This window comes from Paramormyrops kingsleyae, chromosome 7 (genome assembly GCF_048594095.1).
Source record: "Paramormyrops kingsleyae isolate MSU_618 chromosome 7, PKINGS_0.4, whole genome shotgun sequence".
In the NCBI taxonomy this organism is placed as follows: domain Eukaryota; kingdom Metazoa; phylum Chordata; class Actinopteri; order Osteoglossiformes; family Mormyridae; genus Paramormyrops; species Paramormyrops kingsleyae.
In genome coordinates this window covers 30,584,079-30,596,925 of record NC_132803.1, presented here as the reverse complement: position 1 = coordinate 30,596,925, position 12,847 = coordinate 30,584,079, and the positions used below count along the sequence as shown (strand labels likewise).

The window sequence follows — 12,847 nt, the reverse complement described above, 5'->3', positions numbered from 1 at the left end:
GAGATGCCAAGTTTCCCAGTGGTGGCATAGTAGGTGCATGGACGCCCTGGCAGATTGGGGAGGCCCAGAACTTTACAGGGGCCATCGAATATGTAAAATGACAGAATTATATAACTGGGGAGGGGGCAAAGTGGCATTTTGGCAGGGGGTCCAGAATTTGTAGCTACACCCCTGCTCCTCTTAGGACTGTGTGAAGGTAACTCATACATACACATACATGCATATATATTATTTTAGCTATTAAAAATCTTAAAACGCTCGAACTAAATTCTGTTCATATAGGTATTGTGCATGCCAAGAAGGTCAATAATAATAATAATAATAATAATAATAATAATAGAAGAAGAAGATCATGATAAAGTTAAATAAACTGGTATCTCAGCTATCTGATAGCTCCATATCCTCGGATCCCAGTGACGACCAACCACAATCTTCTCTTATGGTGGACAAGACCCAACCTTCTGGAATACGATGCTCACTTAATGTATTTTATCCTCTTAGGAAAAGAAGCAAGCAAACAGCGGAGAAGGTAACACAGATGCAGGCCAGACGTGGCTGCAAACCGCTTATTTTCTGTTTTCCTGTCTTTTTTCTCATTTCAGGAAACTGCTTATTGAACACAGCACCTCCTTTTCTTTCACGTTGCCGGGATGTGAATTGCAGTCATGGCTGAAAATGCCAGCTGAAACGTTGCAGGAGATGAATGTCTTCGATTAAACAGGCATTTATTTTCTTTAGTTCCCTGTTCTGCGCCAAAATGAATTGTTGCAAGATGAAAAACACAGAAAACACTAAGAAGGAAGACATCGCCGTAATTCCGACTCACCATTTCATCAGCTATAATTCGCTATCCATCACAGCTTAGGATGAAATGATTTTTATTATTATTATTATTCTTAGCACATGCTTCACTTGATACACATTGGACTGTAAACAGCTAATTTCTGGAAAGAAAACACCAGAGATTTTAAACTACAAATAAATTTGAAGCACATCAGCCAGGTCAATGATAAAAGCACAACGGCTATACTAACAGTCACGACAGCAGCTGCAGATGGAACCATCGCCCTGTACGCCTGTTGATTCTTAATTAAATGGCTCTACTTGCAATTGACTGTTGCATCTTAGAATGTGTGTTCAGCGCTCAAAGGTGTGTTTGTTTCATTATATCTGGGGTGTGATTCCGGCTGAGCTGATAAGACAGCAATTCTTTCTGTAAAAGAAAAAGTGCACTGAAATCTACCAGTGCAGCTACATGCAGAGACACTGTAGAACCGTGTAATCATGGGGGGGGGGGGGGGTGTTTATTATGAAGGAACCAAAATGAATTGTCTTTCCTTTTTGGCATGCAGAAGTATAATTCTCACATTTCAGTGATTCCATATGTCAACTGTTGTCACACGATGTGTCATTGTGCCGTGCAGAGGACCGTATCCTGTCCAGGAAAACATGCCAAAGGCAATGAGCACCATTGTCAGGGGAGTATCTCGGTTCAACTGGTGTTACTCATGGCTCATGGGAGTTTTACTTAGAGGAGGCGGGACCAACCAATCAGATGTATTGGTCCCACCTCTTCTAGTTGCTTGGACCACCCTCTCTACAATCTGATTGCTTATCATTCTGAACCAATCATTTCTGTTTCTGCCCTCAGAACATTTTTGTGTAAGTAAAATTCTCACGAGCTACACATGCAACGGAGCCCAATCCACTTACTATGCTGCATCACCTGGCCCGAAAGTCAACAGTTTGTTAATCCCATTCATAACTAGCACAGGCTCATCAACCTGCCCCTAAAGTGCGAGACAAGGAAAACAACTGGATGCCACTTGGTCCCACCCGAATCGATAGGCTTTGATCTCTAGTTCCTAGCTATCACTGGCTGATGAACTCCATTACGCTCCATTTTTAGCTTCACCACATGTACTCTGGTGTTTTATTGTGCTGTCCAGAAGAGAGATCTCCTTGTCTTACTGAGTGGGTGAGGTATTTCGCAAACTAATCAAACTCTCTTCGGCATTCTTTAAGCGCAACGCTAACGGCTCAGCCGGGACAACCGAATGGTTGGGATTCCAATCGCGGCCCCAGCAGGAAAACCCGGAATTACAATATGCCGCAATGTCTTTCTAGCTGAGGGGGCTGAACATGTGTCTGAATGATGGCCAAAATAAAGACACACGGAGAATTTAAAATGGGGAGGGGGGGATGGTTATGAATTTCAACCTGAAAGCCAAATGTTTCCCATCGAAAAGCTGTCAGAGAATCTCACCCGACGCTAAACAATCTGTCCACCAATCTATTATCATGCAGAAACTTGGATGCATCTCCTTTTTTATTAGATATAGAGAGCGGCAGGTTACCTCAGGTTAGTGAGCTGCAGAGCTGCTCCGAGACTGATGTCTTCCTCAGACCGCTTCAGGCTAGCTGTTCCTCGGCCGATCTCCATAGCCATTTTCCTATCTCCTATAATTCACCTCCCCCTACATTTTCCTCAAACGCTCAAATGTCACCCGCCCAAACATCTTCACTAAATTTGATCTCCGCAAACAGATGCAGGGGGGGGGGAGCTGGGGGCATGACACATTATCACCAACGCAGTATCTCTGCATAGAGATGGCTTATTGTTCATAATATATTGATTTTTCACACAGGAATCTGTCGCGGATAGTATGACAGCCAGGGCCTGCTTGCTGAAAGGTGTCTCTGTCATTGCTAGGGGGCCACGGGGCCAGAGACCAAATGCCGCCCCCTAGAGGATGAACTCGATGGACCTGACCTGCTGACATCATCTCCTAGGATATGGAGGAACGGCGACACGCCTTTGACATGCCCGCTTGCCCACTACGCCTCCCGAACACTCATGCCGAAAACGGACGCGGGCGGGGCGAGCCGGACCGGCCGTCTCCGAAGATACAATCGTCCTGCCTGCTCCACCACCGGGGAGACGAGAAGGTAACCTTATAACGTAATGAGATATAGCATTGCATTGCGCTTTGTGCTGCAACTCGGAGAAAAAAAAAAAAAAGAAAAAATAATGGTTCAGGGAATTTGAATTACCAGAAGCGAATCCATGTCGCACATCCGTAAAGATAAAAAGAAAGACAGATTCCTGCACAACAGTAACTCTCTCTATCACTCACTACTTCCCGCTAGAGTGGGGAAAAAAGAAAAAAAAAAACAACACTTTTATAGATGTTTACCGATAACACCAGTGACTGTTAGTCCAAATTGGTGGCTGGTGATTTTATTGAATTGATGCTTAGAATGTGTGAAAGAACAGAACGGACATGACAACAATTCCCTTCCATATCATTCCAAGCCTATTTTCTGCTTGTTTTTTTTGGGAGTGACTTACTGCGTTCATCTAAACCAGTAGCTCCAGTAGGTTCCAGAGCCCATGATGAAAGCATTTACCAGCACGTCAGGCTCATGTGCTAATTCCTTTACTACTGTGCGGGTCAGTCGCTATGCCCTTTGGATGTAATAAACACTTAATGCGGCTTTCCCTTTGGGAACGGGTTGTCGTGCTGGCCTGTTTGTGTGTGTGTGTGTGTGTGTGTGTGTGTGTGTGTGTGTGTGTGTGGGGGAAGGGGGGGGGGTACTGGATGACATGGGCGCGCGTCTGTCAGTGCGTTGTGTGAGTGTGGCAGACCCTAGCGCGCGAGCGAGCTGTACAGAAGTCCAGTCAGCCACACCTTGCCGCAACGGCCATACCTGGGTTTTGATGATGTCATCGTCCCGGTGGATCTGGAGCACGTAGCCGCGGTCGCAGGAGACGGTGCAGCGGGCGCCATTGAAGTTCTTCAGACCGGCACACTGCACAGCGGCGTTTCGCACCAGCAGCTCGACACAATCGAGAGCCTCGCAGGAGTAATGCACGCAGCTGGGGGTGGGGGGGGGGGGGGCGAATGAAGGCCAGAGGACCGTCAGGTACAACGGAAAATGAGAATGAATCTCAATCGAATATTCAAATATCTGCAGCGAATCCAGCACCACATGCAGTACGAAAGATTTGTGAGCAGTTTGATACAGGCTCTGAGACCATCATTACACTCCTTATATTTAACACTTTGACAGCTTTAATTTCAATTCTGAAGAATCTTATAGAAGCATGAAAAGGACATTAATTGGACGCAGCTCCACTCTTTCATGAAGACCCCAATGGTGGGGGGGGGGGCTGCCATTGTCATTGTATTAGTGGAAAACAAAACACCAAAGGTATATTTTTTTTAATTTAAAATTAACTGAATACCAAATGGACTACAGTTCATTAACAGTGATGAAACAATAAAAAGATAATTGACCAACTGCTGCAATAACAAACGAATATAATCACGCTCTTTACCCTTAGATAAAGGATCCATGGTTTCGTCTGGTTCCTTGCAGACTAATATTATCAAGATGAGTGAAAAACAAAATCGCACTTGACTGAATTACAAATCACATTCACACCAGTTTGAACTTCGTGCCCTAGGTGACTTTCATAGCCAATGAGAGGCAGCTGATTTCAGGTCAGCCCCAAATTTGCTGCGTTTCTCTCATTCACCCTATAATTTTGAGTCTGTTTTCACCAAACCGTAACTCCCTGCCACTATTTTGCGTGATTCTCGTTCAACTGTCGTCACTCCCCACCCCAGAAGGAAAAACACGTGGACTGTTTTCCCAGTCAAATGTACACTTCCTGATGGGCCCTCTCTCTCTCCCAAGACATATGGAGTTGAAGAAACATCTGAAATCGGTTATTTACAGATGGCCGTTCAGACGGATGCAAACACCGCGGCGTGTGTTTGGACGGGAAAGAGACGGCAGGTACCTGTACCGGTGCGACCCCATGCTTTAATCACCGGCGTTCTGTTTTCGGTTTTCCGCCAGCCTGACAGGTTCCCGGGAGAGCAGGCTGCGGCCTGAGTATCGCGGCTCATTCCCACGCCGACGGCATCACGCATACGCCGGATTTCTCAGCACTTACAGAAACAAGCTGGCCTCTCACCACTCATGAGCCCCGTGACTCGCCCGGTGACGACAGACACCTGCACCACAAACTTGCTGCACCTGCCTCATCACCCCCATCAACGATTCCATGTGTTTGTTTCGTTTTGATTTGAATTCAATGCAGCCAAGCGAAACACTTAACCGTGAAAAGCAGAGACAGACCTGGGGGTAACTGTACCATGTCTTCTAAACAGGATTAAGTTGCAAGACACGGCAAACTAAGTATTTTCCCAAAATTTTAAAACCACAATTTATGCAAAACTAAGTAGTATTAGACAGGAAATAATTTTCTTATTAGGCAAACATCTGATTTGAAAAACAAATATCTCTGTATTCATTATATAAAAGAAAATGGTGTTAATTTTTATTTAACTGAATTTAATCTGAACGATAAACAAGAATTTTGGAAAAAACAATACAACAAGGATCCATCCATCCGTCCATCTTACGAACGTTTATCCTGGTAATGATCTTGGTGGGTTTGGAGCCGGTCCCAGGCAGCATGGGGAATGAGGTGAGGGTCCATGCTGGCGGGGATGCCAGCCCATCATAGGGCGAACACAAAATCACAGAGAGGACAGGACGTGCAAACTGCACACTTGCAGAGTGGAAGCACGATTTGTTGTGAAACAGCGGCATTCCTCTGGAATCGATTCTGGCACCGGCCGCCTCGGGAGTGACCCAGTGGTCATCGGAGTGCTCGGCCAGATAGCCGAGCCCCGCCGCGCTCAAAAACACGCTTGCAATCCCAGGCACCTCAGTTATGATCTGCATTTTAATCACATTTCTTATGATATGGACTATTATGATTTCCTGGGCCCTCGGCATGGGGCAATAACTCAGCTCAGATACAAGTGAGCTTGTTTTTCCCCGTTTTGTCTAAACAGCTGAATCATTCCTGCCTCCACCTGACCCCTCTGTCCGAAAGGAGATGGAAAATCCGTGGGACGGCCGACGCTTTCCTAAATTCTTGGACCGTATCAGATATCAGATAACCCAGAATGCCATAAATCATTGGATTTTTGCTCACAGTCTATAAGCACACGGCGCAAATTTCCTCAAGTCATTTGCTACCACGATGAAAGGAAACTCCCGCGACAGATCCAGACTGTCCAGTACGTGTATTTACACGTGGGTGTGTGTGTGGCCTGTGTTTCGAGTGGGGGGGGGGGGGAGTTGCCGCTCACCTCTGACCCATGGGGTTGTAGATCTCGTTGCTCTGGCAGCCGCTGATGGTTATGGGGTCAAAATATTGGAAGGAGCGCAGACCCACACCAGAGATAGCCACCAGGGGCCAACTGAAGAGCACCAAGATGGCCTGGGTGCGGTAGAAGGGCACGCTTAGGTCGTGGACCACCGGGATCACCAGGGGGTTGTTCCGGCAGCTCAGGCGCCAGTCTCCTGGGAGAAGCATCGATGGAACAGCCCGTCACATACACCCACATACAAACTTGGGGCCAGACACGTGTGCATCACGTCAGCAGACACGCCCTCGCGCACGGTCATGGGAAAGTGCAAACTGTTAAGCTGTGAAAAGAAAAACACGCCATTTCATGTACTCGCCAGGGTGCGAAAACACACACAAACAACGCCGTCTCCCGCAGAAAGCCAGGAGATCCCAAATTCTGCTCTAAAGGCACAAAGGTGTAGTTCTAACAGCCAAAATCCCCCACCCTCCTGTCGGATTCTTTCCTGATTGTTGCCGAACTATGGACCTCACCGTTATGCCGTGATTAAAAACATCCCAGAGTAGCAGCTTGAGGCTGTCAATAAACTAACCCTACCGACATTAAGTTGTGAAAAACAGGGGGATTTTGCTGGGAGGGGGTTAAGGGGAGGATCCCTGACAATAAACATTTTCTAAGCAGAGATGGGGGGGTCCCCGATGATAAAATCTGCAGAATGAGGAACATGGATGCGGAAAATCAGGAGTTTTCTGGGAGTAATGGTAAATCAGAGTAGAGCGGGAGGAGGTGTGGAAAACTGGGAGTGTTGGCAGGTCTGCAGAAAACACAAAGCCTTCCTGCTCAGGAGCAGCTGACTGGTAGACAGAGGCAAGAAAAAGGCACCTAAGTTATGGAACTGGCTGTTGGTGTCCACCAGCTGAACGGTGACATTGCGCTGCGTCTGGTCACTGTAGCTGGTCCCATCGGCAGACAGGTGGATGATAACCGCCGCGGCCACCATGGGATGGGAGAAGTATGCCTGGGGTGGGGGAGAGGCATCAGATTATCCATCCATCCATCCTGGCTTGCCGAACCATGTTCACAGTGAGCATCACTTGGCATACACAGTCTTGTCAAGTGGTGTCTGGCATAGAGTTTGCTCTCCCACGGTGCCTCACTGATGACACAACTGATCATTACCTTTAGTTGGTTGAGCACCTTTCTTGATGTTACATCAGCAGTCCCTACTTTGGGATCTAATCCCTTCAATTTTCGAGCCACCGATTCTGATTCACCACCCACTGCGTCAGCCAATGCCCCTCCACACATGGCAACCCTGGGCACATGTGTCAGATGGAACCTCTGAGCTTACCTTGAGCCAGTACTGTGGTTGCCAGCTCGGCTGAGGGGACTCCCGACAGGGGAACCAGGCGTATTGAGACACCCCATCTGATAGGTCGAACACTTTGGATTGGCAGGTCTGGGGACGAATTGCAGGAGAGAAATGGAACATATAATGATCACCTCAAGCTGCACTCACAAAACAGGTACGGTGACTGGGCTTGTTTTAATAGTTTTTTTTCAGCATTATCCCCCTTTTATTAGTTGTTAGGCATTTGGAAGAGTAAAAGTAACAGGCAAGAACTCCTTCCCTTTGTGGGCAGTGATGTCTCCCAGGAAATGGGGAAACCTCTGTTTCAGTCCGCGACACGGCAGCAAGATCACATGACCCTCCTCACTCAAAACGGGGGCCTCGGTCCCTTCAGTGATAACAACAAATGCTCGGAGCTCAGCAGAGCCTTTCACTGTTCGGTCTTTATGGCCCATACAAACAGCTCAGCCCGTAATTCCTTCTTTAATACTTACAGACGTTACGGAATCGCTACCTTTTGCCCTCATGGCATATTTTATGTTTTTTTTTCTCCTTTTTTACTGTTATTTTAGTACAGACAGTTCAGACAATAAATTCTTTTTTTTATCTAACTACCGAGAAGCTGTAAGGAGAGGCTGGACTAACACAGAGCATATGACTGAAAACAGTAACACGCAAAGCACGTTAACGCACTGAAAGCAGTCTGGAAGTCACAGTCTGGAAGGCTTTGATCCTCAGCGAAACCAGACTCGCAATCTTATGTTTTATGCCATATTTTTTCCTTTTCTTTTTTTTCCCCTATCCCCCTCTCAACAAAAGCCACCAGATGTAAACTCATTAAAGAAAACAGCCTCAGCCTCTGCTCTCTCTCTCTCTCTCTCTCTCTCTCTCAGCTTTCCTGGCTTGTTCCACATGTTTTCCTGCTTTCACCTTGCGGAGGGGTTCATACGGGGCACGGTGTGCCGGATGCCCCAAGGAGGTCACGAGCCACAGTGGGACACGCACAAGATGACCCAGCGTCACACGTTTTCCCCAGACCAGGACGAAATTGGACACCTGGGACTACCGTATCTAGTGAAGGAGGAGCTTGGAAAACCTGCTCCGTGACCCTTCTGGTATCTCCCCTCCACATCTGCTGACGAGCGTCAGGGCTGTGTGGAAACGACACATAAGGACCACCCCCCCTCACCACCACCCACTTAAAACTCTGATTAAGTGGAAAAACTCTAAATGCTGAAGACGACGCCCATATTACTGTCAAGGTCTTTTCTCCATTCTTTGGCGGGACTTCTATACTGTCCAGGACACACTAATAACTCAAAAGAGTGAAGAAAAGAAATTTAAAAAGCAGACTCACAGAGATCTCAACATTTCCAAAGTTCTCAGTCAAACACACGACTTGCCAGAAAGTTTCGATTAGAAGATCACCAACAGTCTCAACCTCAATAGATCATGACCAAGATCTGTCAAGTCAAGAAGACAACTTGCATCTACACACCAGACGTGCACCGGGACCAAACATCTCCCTACTAGACAGAGGAACTTCCACATCAAAGCAGGTCGCGGCAGAAGGACACGGCCGACTTTAACGTGAGCACCGCAGGCGGGAAAGTAAACCAACAAAACAAACCAATGTAAAATAAATCCTGGAAAACCACAGGCCAAGCTCACAAAGGGCAGCAAATCTCAACAGAAACAAAGCAAAACTTCAGGACAATTATTTTGTTTTCCATGTAATCAGGGACACAGAGTTGCATGGTCTGTCTGCATAGGACACTGGGCGATACGCTGGTTCATATTATCACCAGGCGAAAACACACAGCGTTCTGCTGAATGCTCCCTCCAGCAGCTGTCGCTCCACTGTTTACACGACTTCCTTCAGTGAGCCTAAGTTATGTCTTAATTTACTTCAGAGGGTCTGCATGAACCTTGCGCGGAATGTGAGAACTTGAGACAGATCCCCTGTCCACCACAAACTTGCTGCTCATTTTATTTATATATTCTAATCCCATGATGAACCAAAACCTAATGCAACCCATTTATATCCATACCTAGATATGTTGCTACGTGCCTATGACAATCTGCTTCTGTTTTTTATTCATGAATTTCATTTATTTATATTTAAACTACGTGTATTTATTTATGTTAAGCCTCCAGCAGTGGCTGTCTTCCATGTACAATTCACCTCGTTCCTGGAGGAACTTTCCTCCGTAGCACTATATCCCAAACTTGCATATGGATGGATGACAATGATGTTCATTTAAAGCACCTATGCAGTATTCTAATGAATGGATGGAAATCAGAATTCTGTGGCGTCACAACCGCGCTACCAAAAAAAGTGGCCATGCGTTCTGATTTGAGTGTAAATAAAATCCTAATTAACTAGGAATGAAGTACTAATTAAAAGGACTTTTAATGTTAAATCAGCAGAGATACAGGCATCCACATTCACAGGTCAGATGCCTGATCACATCTCATTTTAGCTCTTTTCTTTTTTCTTTCTTTTTCTTTTGCCTTGGCAACAAGTTGAAAATTCAAGCGTAAATGATTGCAGGCTTCCTATCAGAGATCGACCGGGGTGATTTTTCACTTAGCCCTCAGCAGGGGTGTAAAAACAGAACTGTTTTCTCAGACGGGCATGGCACGGCACACCCCTACCCCTATCCCCCCCACCCCCCAACACCTCCCACCCGCCCGTGGGCTCCCTGACACTCTCACGCCACGGAACCTGCACAACGCAGCGCTTTTATAAGGTACCGGCAAGCAGACAACCTGAAGCGGGCAGGCCCGCCCCCACAGAGCCGCGCCCCCTGCCTGCGTTTTACTGTCGGCATGTAATTCGAACCATCTGGCAGGAGACCGCTAAAGGTGACGAGTGCTGTAGAGCGGACAGCTAAAGGCACTTGTTTTGTTTGTAAAGTGGCACTTAAGATAAGAGTTATCTTAGCAGGATGCTGTAGGACCACTTCACCAGTGGCGGGCTGGGAGGAGCGGGGGGGTAAACCGCATTCCCTCCTTACTCCTCGCTTCCCCACTCCCACTTCCCCTTGGTAGCTTTGCAGGTCCGTGAGAAGGACCCATTTGGAGCTCCTGACGCAAGTGCAAAACAAAAACCCGTTTTGAGGGAAGGGTGGCAGCAGGGAGGAGTAACGTCGAAACAACAGCAGAGGGCCAATGTGACCATTCGTATTCCCGTCAATGATATTATTTCCAGATCCAAAACAAAAACAATCATAATAACAATAACAATTGCCCTGATTGTGTAATCTGCCCGTGCCACAGCATTTTCGGCTGGAGCTCTGAGAGCGAGCAGTTTCCGTAGAAAACAAACAACCACAAACACATGCACACCACGCCAGATCTCCTCTCCTCTCCTGCAGACACTTCAAAAGCCCAGCGGTGGAACCTTCTCGTAGAGGACCTGAAAGAAGCCTAAAGGTCTTCAGGAAATGGGATCCATTAGCCATCCATGTCTGCAGCTAGACGGTGCACAAACTCAGCCCTCCCCCCAACGCTGGGAGAAGATGCCAGATTCCGTCACCTGCAGGCAAAACCCTCAGCTTAGTGTCACTCAGGGAGACCACAAGTCAGCTTAGGGTTCTGCAGTGAGCAACACTCGCAGACGTGTGGATTTTTCCGTGGGCTGGGCCATAACCGACTTGCGGTAAAACTGACGTGGAGCATTACGATTTGAAAGAGGCTCCTGACATTAATCGGATGCAATACAAGCTGCATTTCATGAGACACTTCACGTCTGGCCAAGCTTAAGTCCAGTTCAACATCAACCACCTGCTTATATCAAGGCCCGAGATACGCTGTCTCGTCGTTATTTTGACTTTCACCTAAAGCCTTGGTGTCACAAGAGGTAGGTTATGTAGTCACTGCCATTTCCACGTCCTCACCAATAAGATAATCAAAGTGCTTGTTCTCACCTATGCATGCCATTTGGGCATGGAAGGAAGAATGGTGTGAATTATACATTAAGTTGCTCTAGACGTGTGGTCTATGAGTTTGCTATTTTTGTTTTGGCTGGCAACATCCCTCCTGCCCACATCTGTGTTGCTTCCTTGAAACCACCAAAGATCAGTACGGACCAGCTCCATCAAAGAATGTATGCAGGAAAGTGCCATTGCATGTTCCCTTTCAATTCCCAAGCTCCGCCCTCATCACTCCAGCGATCGTTACGTTTCTGGAGGTTAAAGCTTTCAGCACGTCCCTGGACCTGGATAACAGAGGGCTCTGTACCGGTCTGAGCGTCGATACGAGCGTTTCACACTACCCCACGTCTCCTGTGTGCATCATATGCTAGTAATTACTAGCCGGGTGCGAGGAGAACAACGCTTCCCGACCGGCCGTAACCACATAATTAATGTTCCATATCTCTGAGGTAGTTTGTTGCATCAGAGGTTGCTGGGGTAACACACACCCATGAGACGGAGCCTGGCTGCAGTTTAAACAGACCCCCTTCTCCCTCACAGACTGTTGTTGTTTTTTTCTCCCCTGTAAATTTGCCCTCGCCAATTCACTGGTGAAATCATTATCCCTGGCCTGTTGAATGCAACCAACCCAAAAATAAGTATTACTCAATGTACTCGTTAGCAGAGAGAGGTTCCTATTTAATAGACGGATGTATAAAGATTAAAAGATCGCTCACTGATTAGAATCACAAAGATGGAATTAATTTTGACCTTGGATTGGGGAAAGGGCGCTGTGCACATCGTGAGCACCTATTTGGGCTAAAACGTTCCGTTTTAGCGGTTAAATCTTCCAGAAACATTTGCATATGCAGACATATATGGCCTTCAGAGGTCAAGGTACAAAGGAATGGTTTGTCTTGGTGAGGCGCGTGACAGAAACACCCTGTTGATGGCCCATGTTTTCTATCCTCAAGCTCTGAAAGGGCTCCAGCCTTCAGACAATCACACAATTAAAAAAAAAAACAAAAACAAAAACATACACACACACAGGTTCCCGGGCATGCTTCTCGATGTTACACGAGCACTTTCACAGACCGAGAATACGAGGCATTTCAATGAAGCAGCGATTCCACACTGATGTAAATGGGTTCACTCAAAACAATGGCTGCTCTGTGTTGGAATTGGCAGTGAGGAGAAGGGGAGAGGCCTCCCTGTGGTAGCCCAGATACAATAGAACCTGCCCCCGTGTGCCGGCACACTCATGCAAGGTGATGCACCGACAGTTGGAACATCACCCTTGGCTGGGCCGGAATTGATCGATTTCGGGAAGAGGGGCTGCAAGATCCACTGGCCAGTATACACAGGGATTGCGCGAATAGTTTGGTTCCCCCAAAACAAGACCT

The 12,847-nt window shown here is 47.0% G+C and overlaps 1 protein-coding gene across 3 annotated transcripts in view; it reads right to left on the bottom strand.

The window, feature by feature from the left end:
* Window positions 1-12,847, bottom strand: part of LOC111843478 (pappalysin-1-like) — a 94,112-nt gene that overhangs the window by 24,251 nt on the left and 57,014 nt on the right. For all 3 annotated transcript variants that reach the window (XM_023811116.2, XM_023811117.2, XM_023811118.2), the window contains exons 11-14: window positions 7,528-7,635; window positions 7,059-7,194; window positions 6,177-6,390; window positions 3,712-3,880 (exon numbers count right to left, since the gene is read on the bottom strand). In XM_023811116.2, coding sequence (XP_023666884.1) covers window positions 3,712-3,880; window positions 6,177-6,390; window positions 7,059-7,194; window positions 7,528-7,635 — 627 coding nt within the window. The remainder of the gene's footprint in view (window positions 1-3,711; window positions 3,881-6,176; window positions 6,391-7,058; window positions 7,195-7,527; window positions 7,636-12,847) is intronic.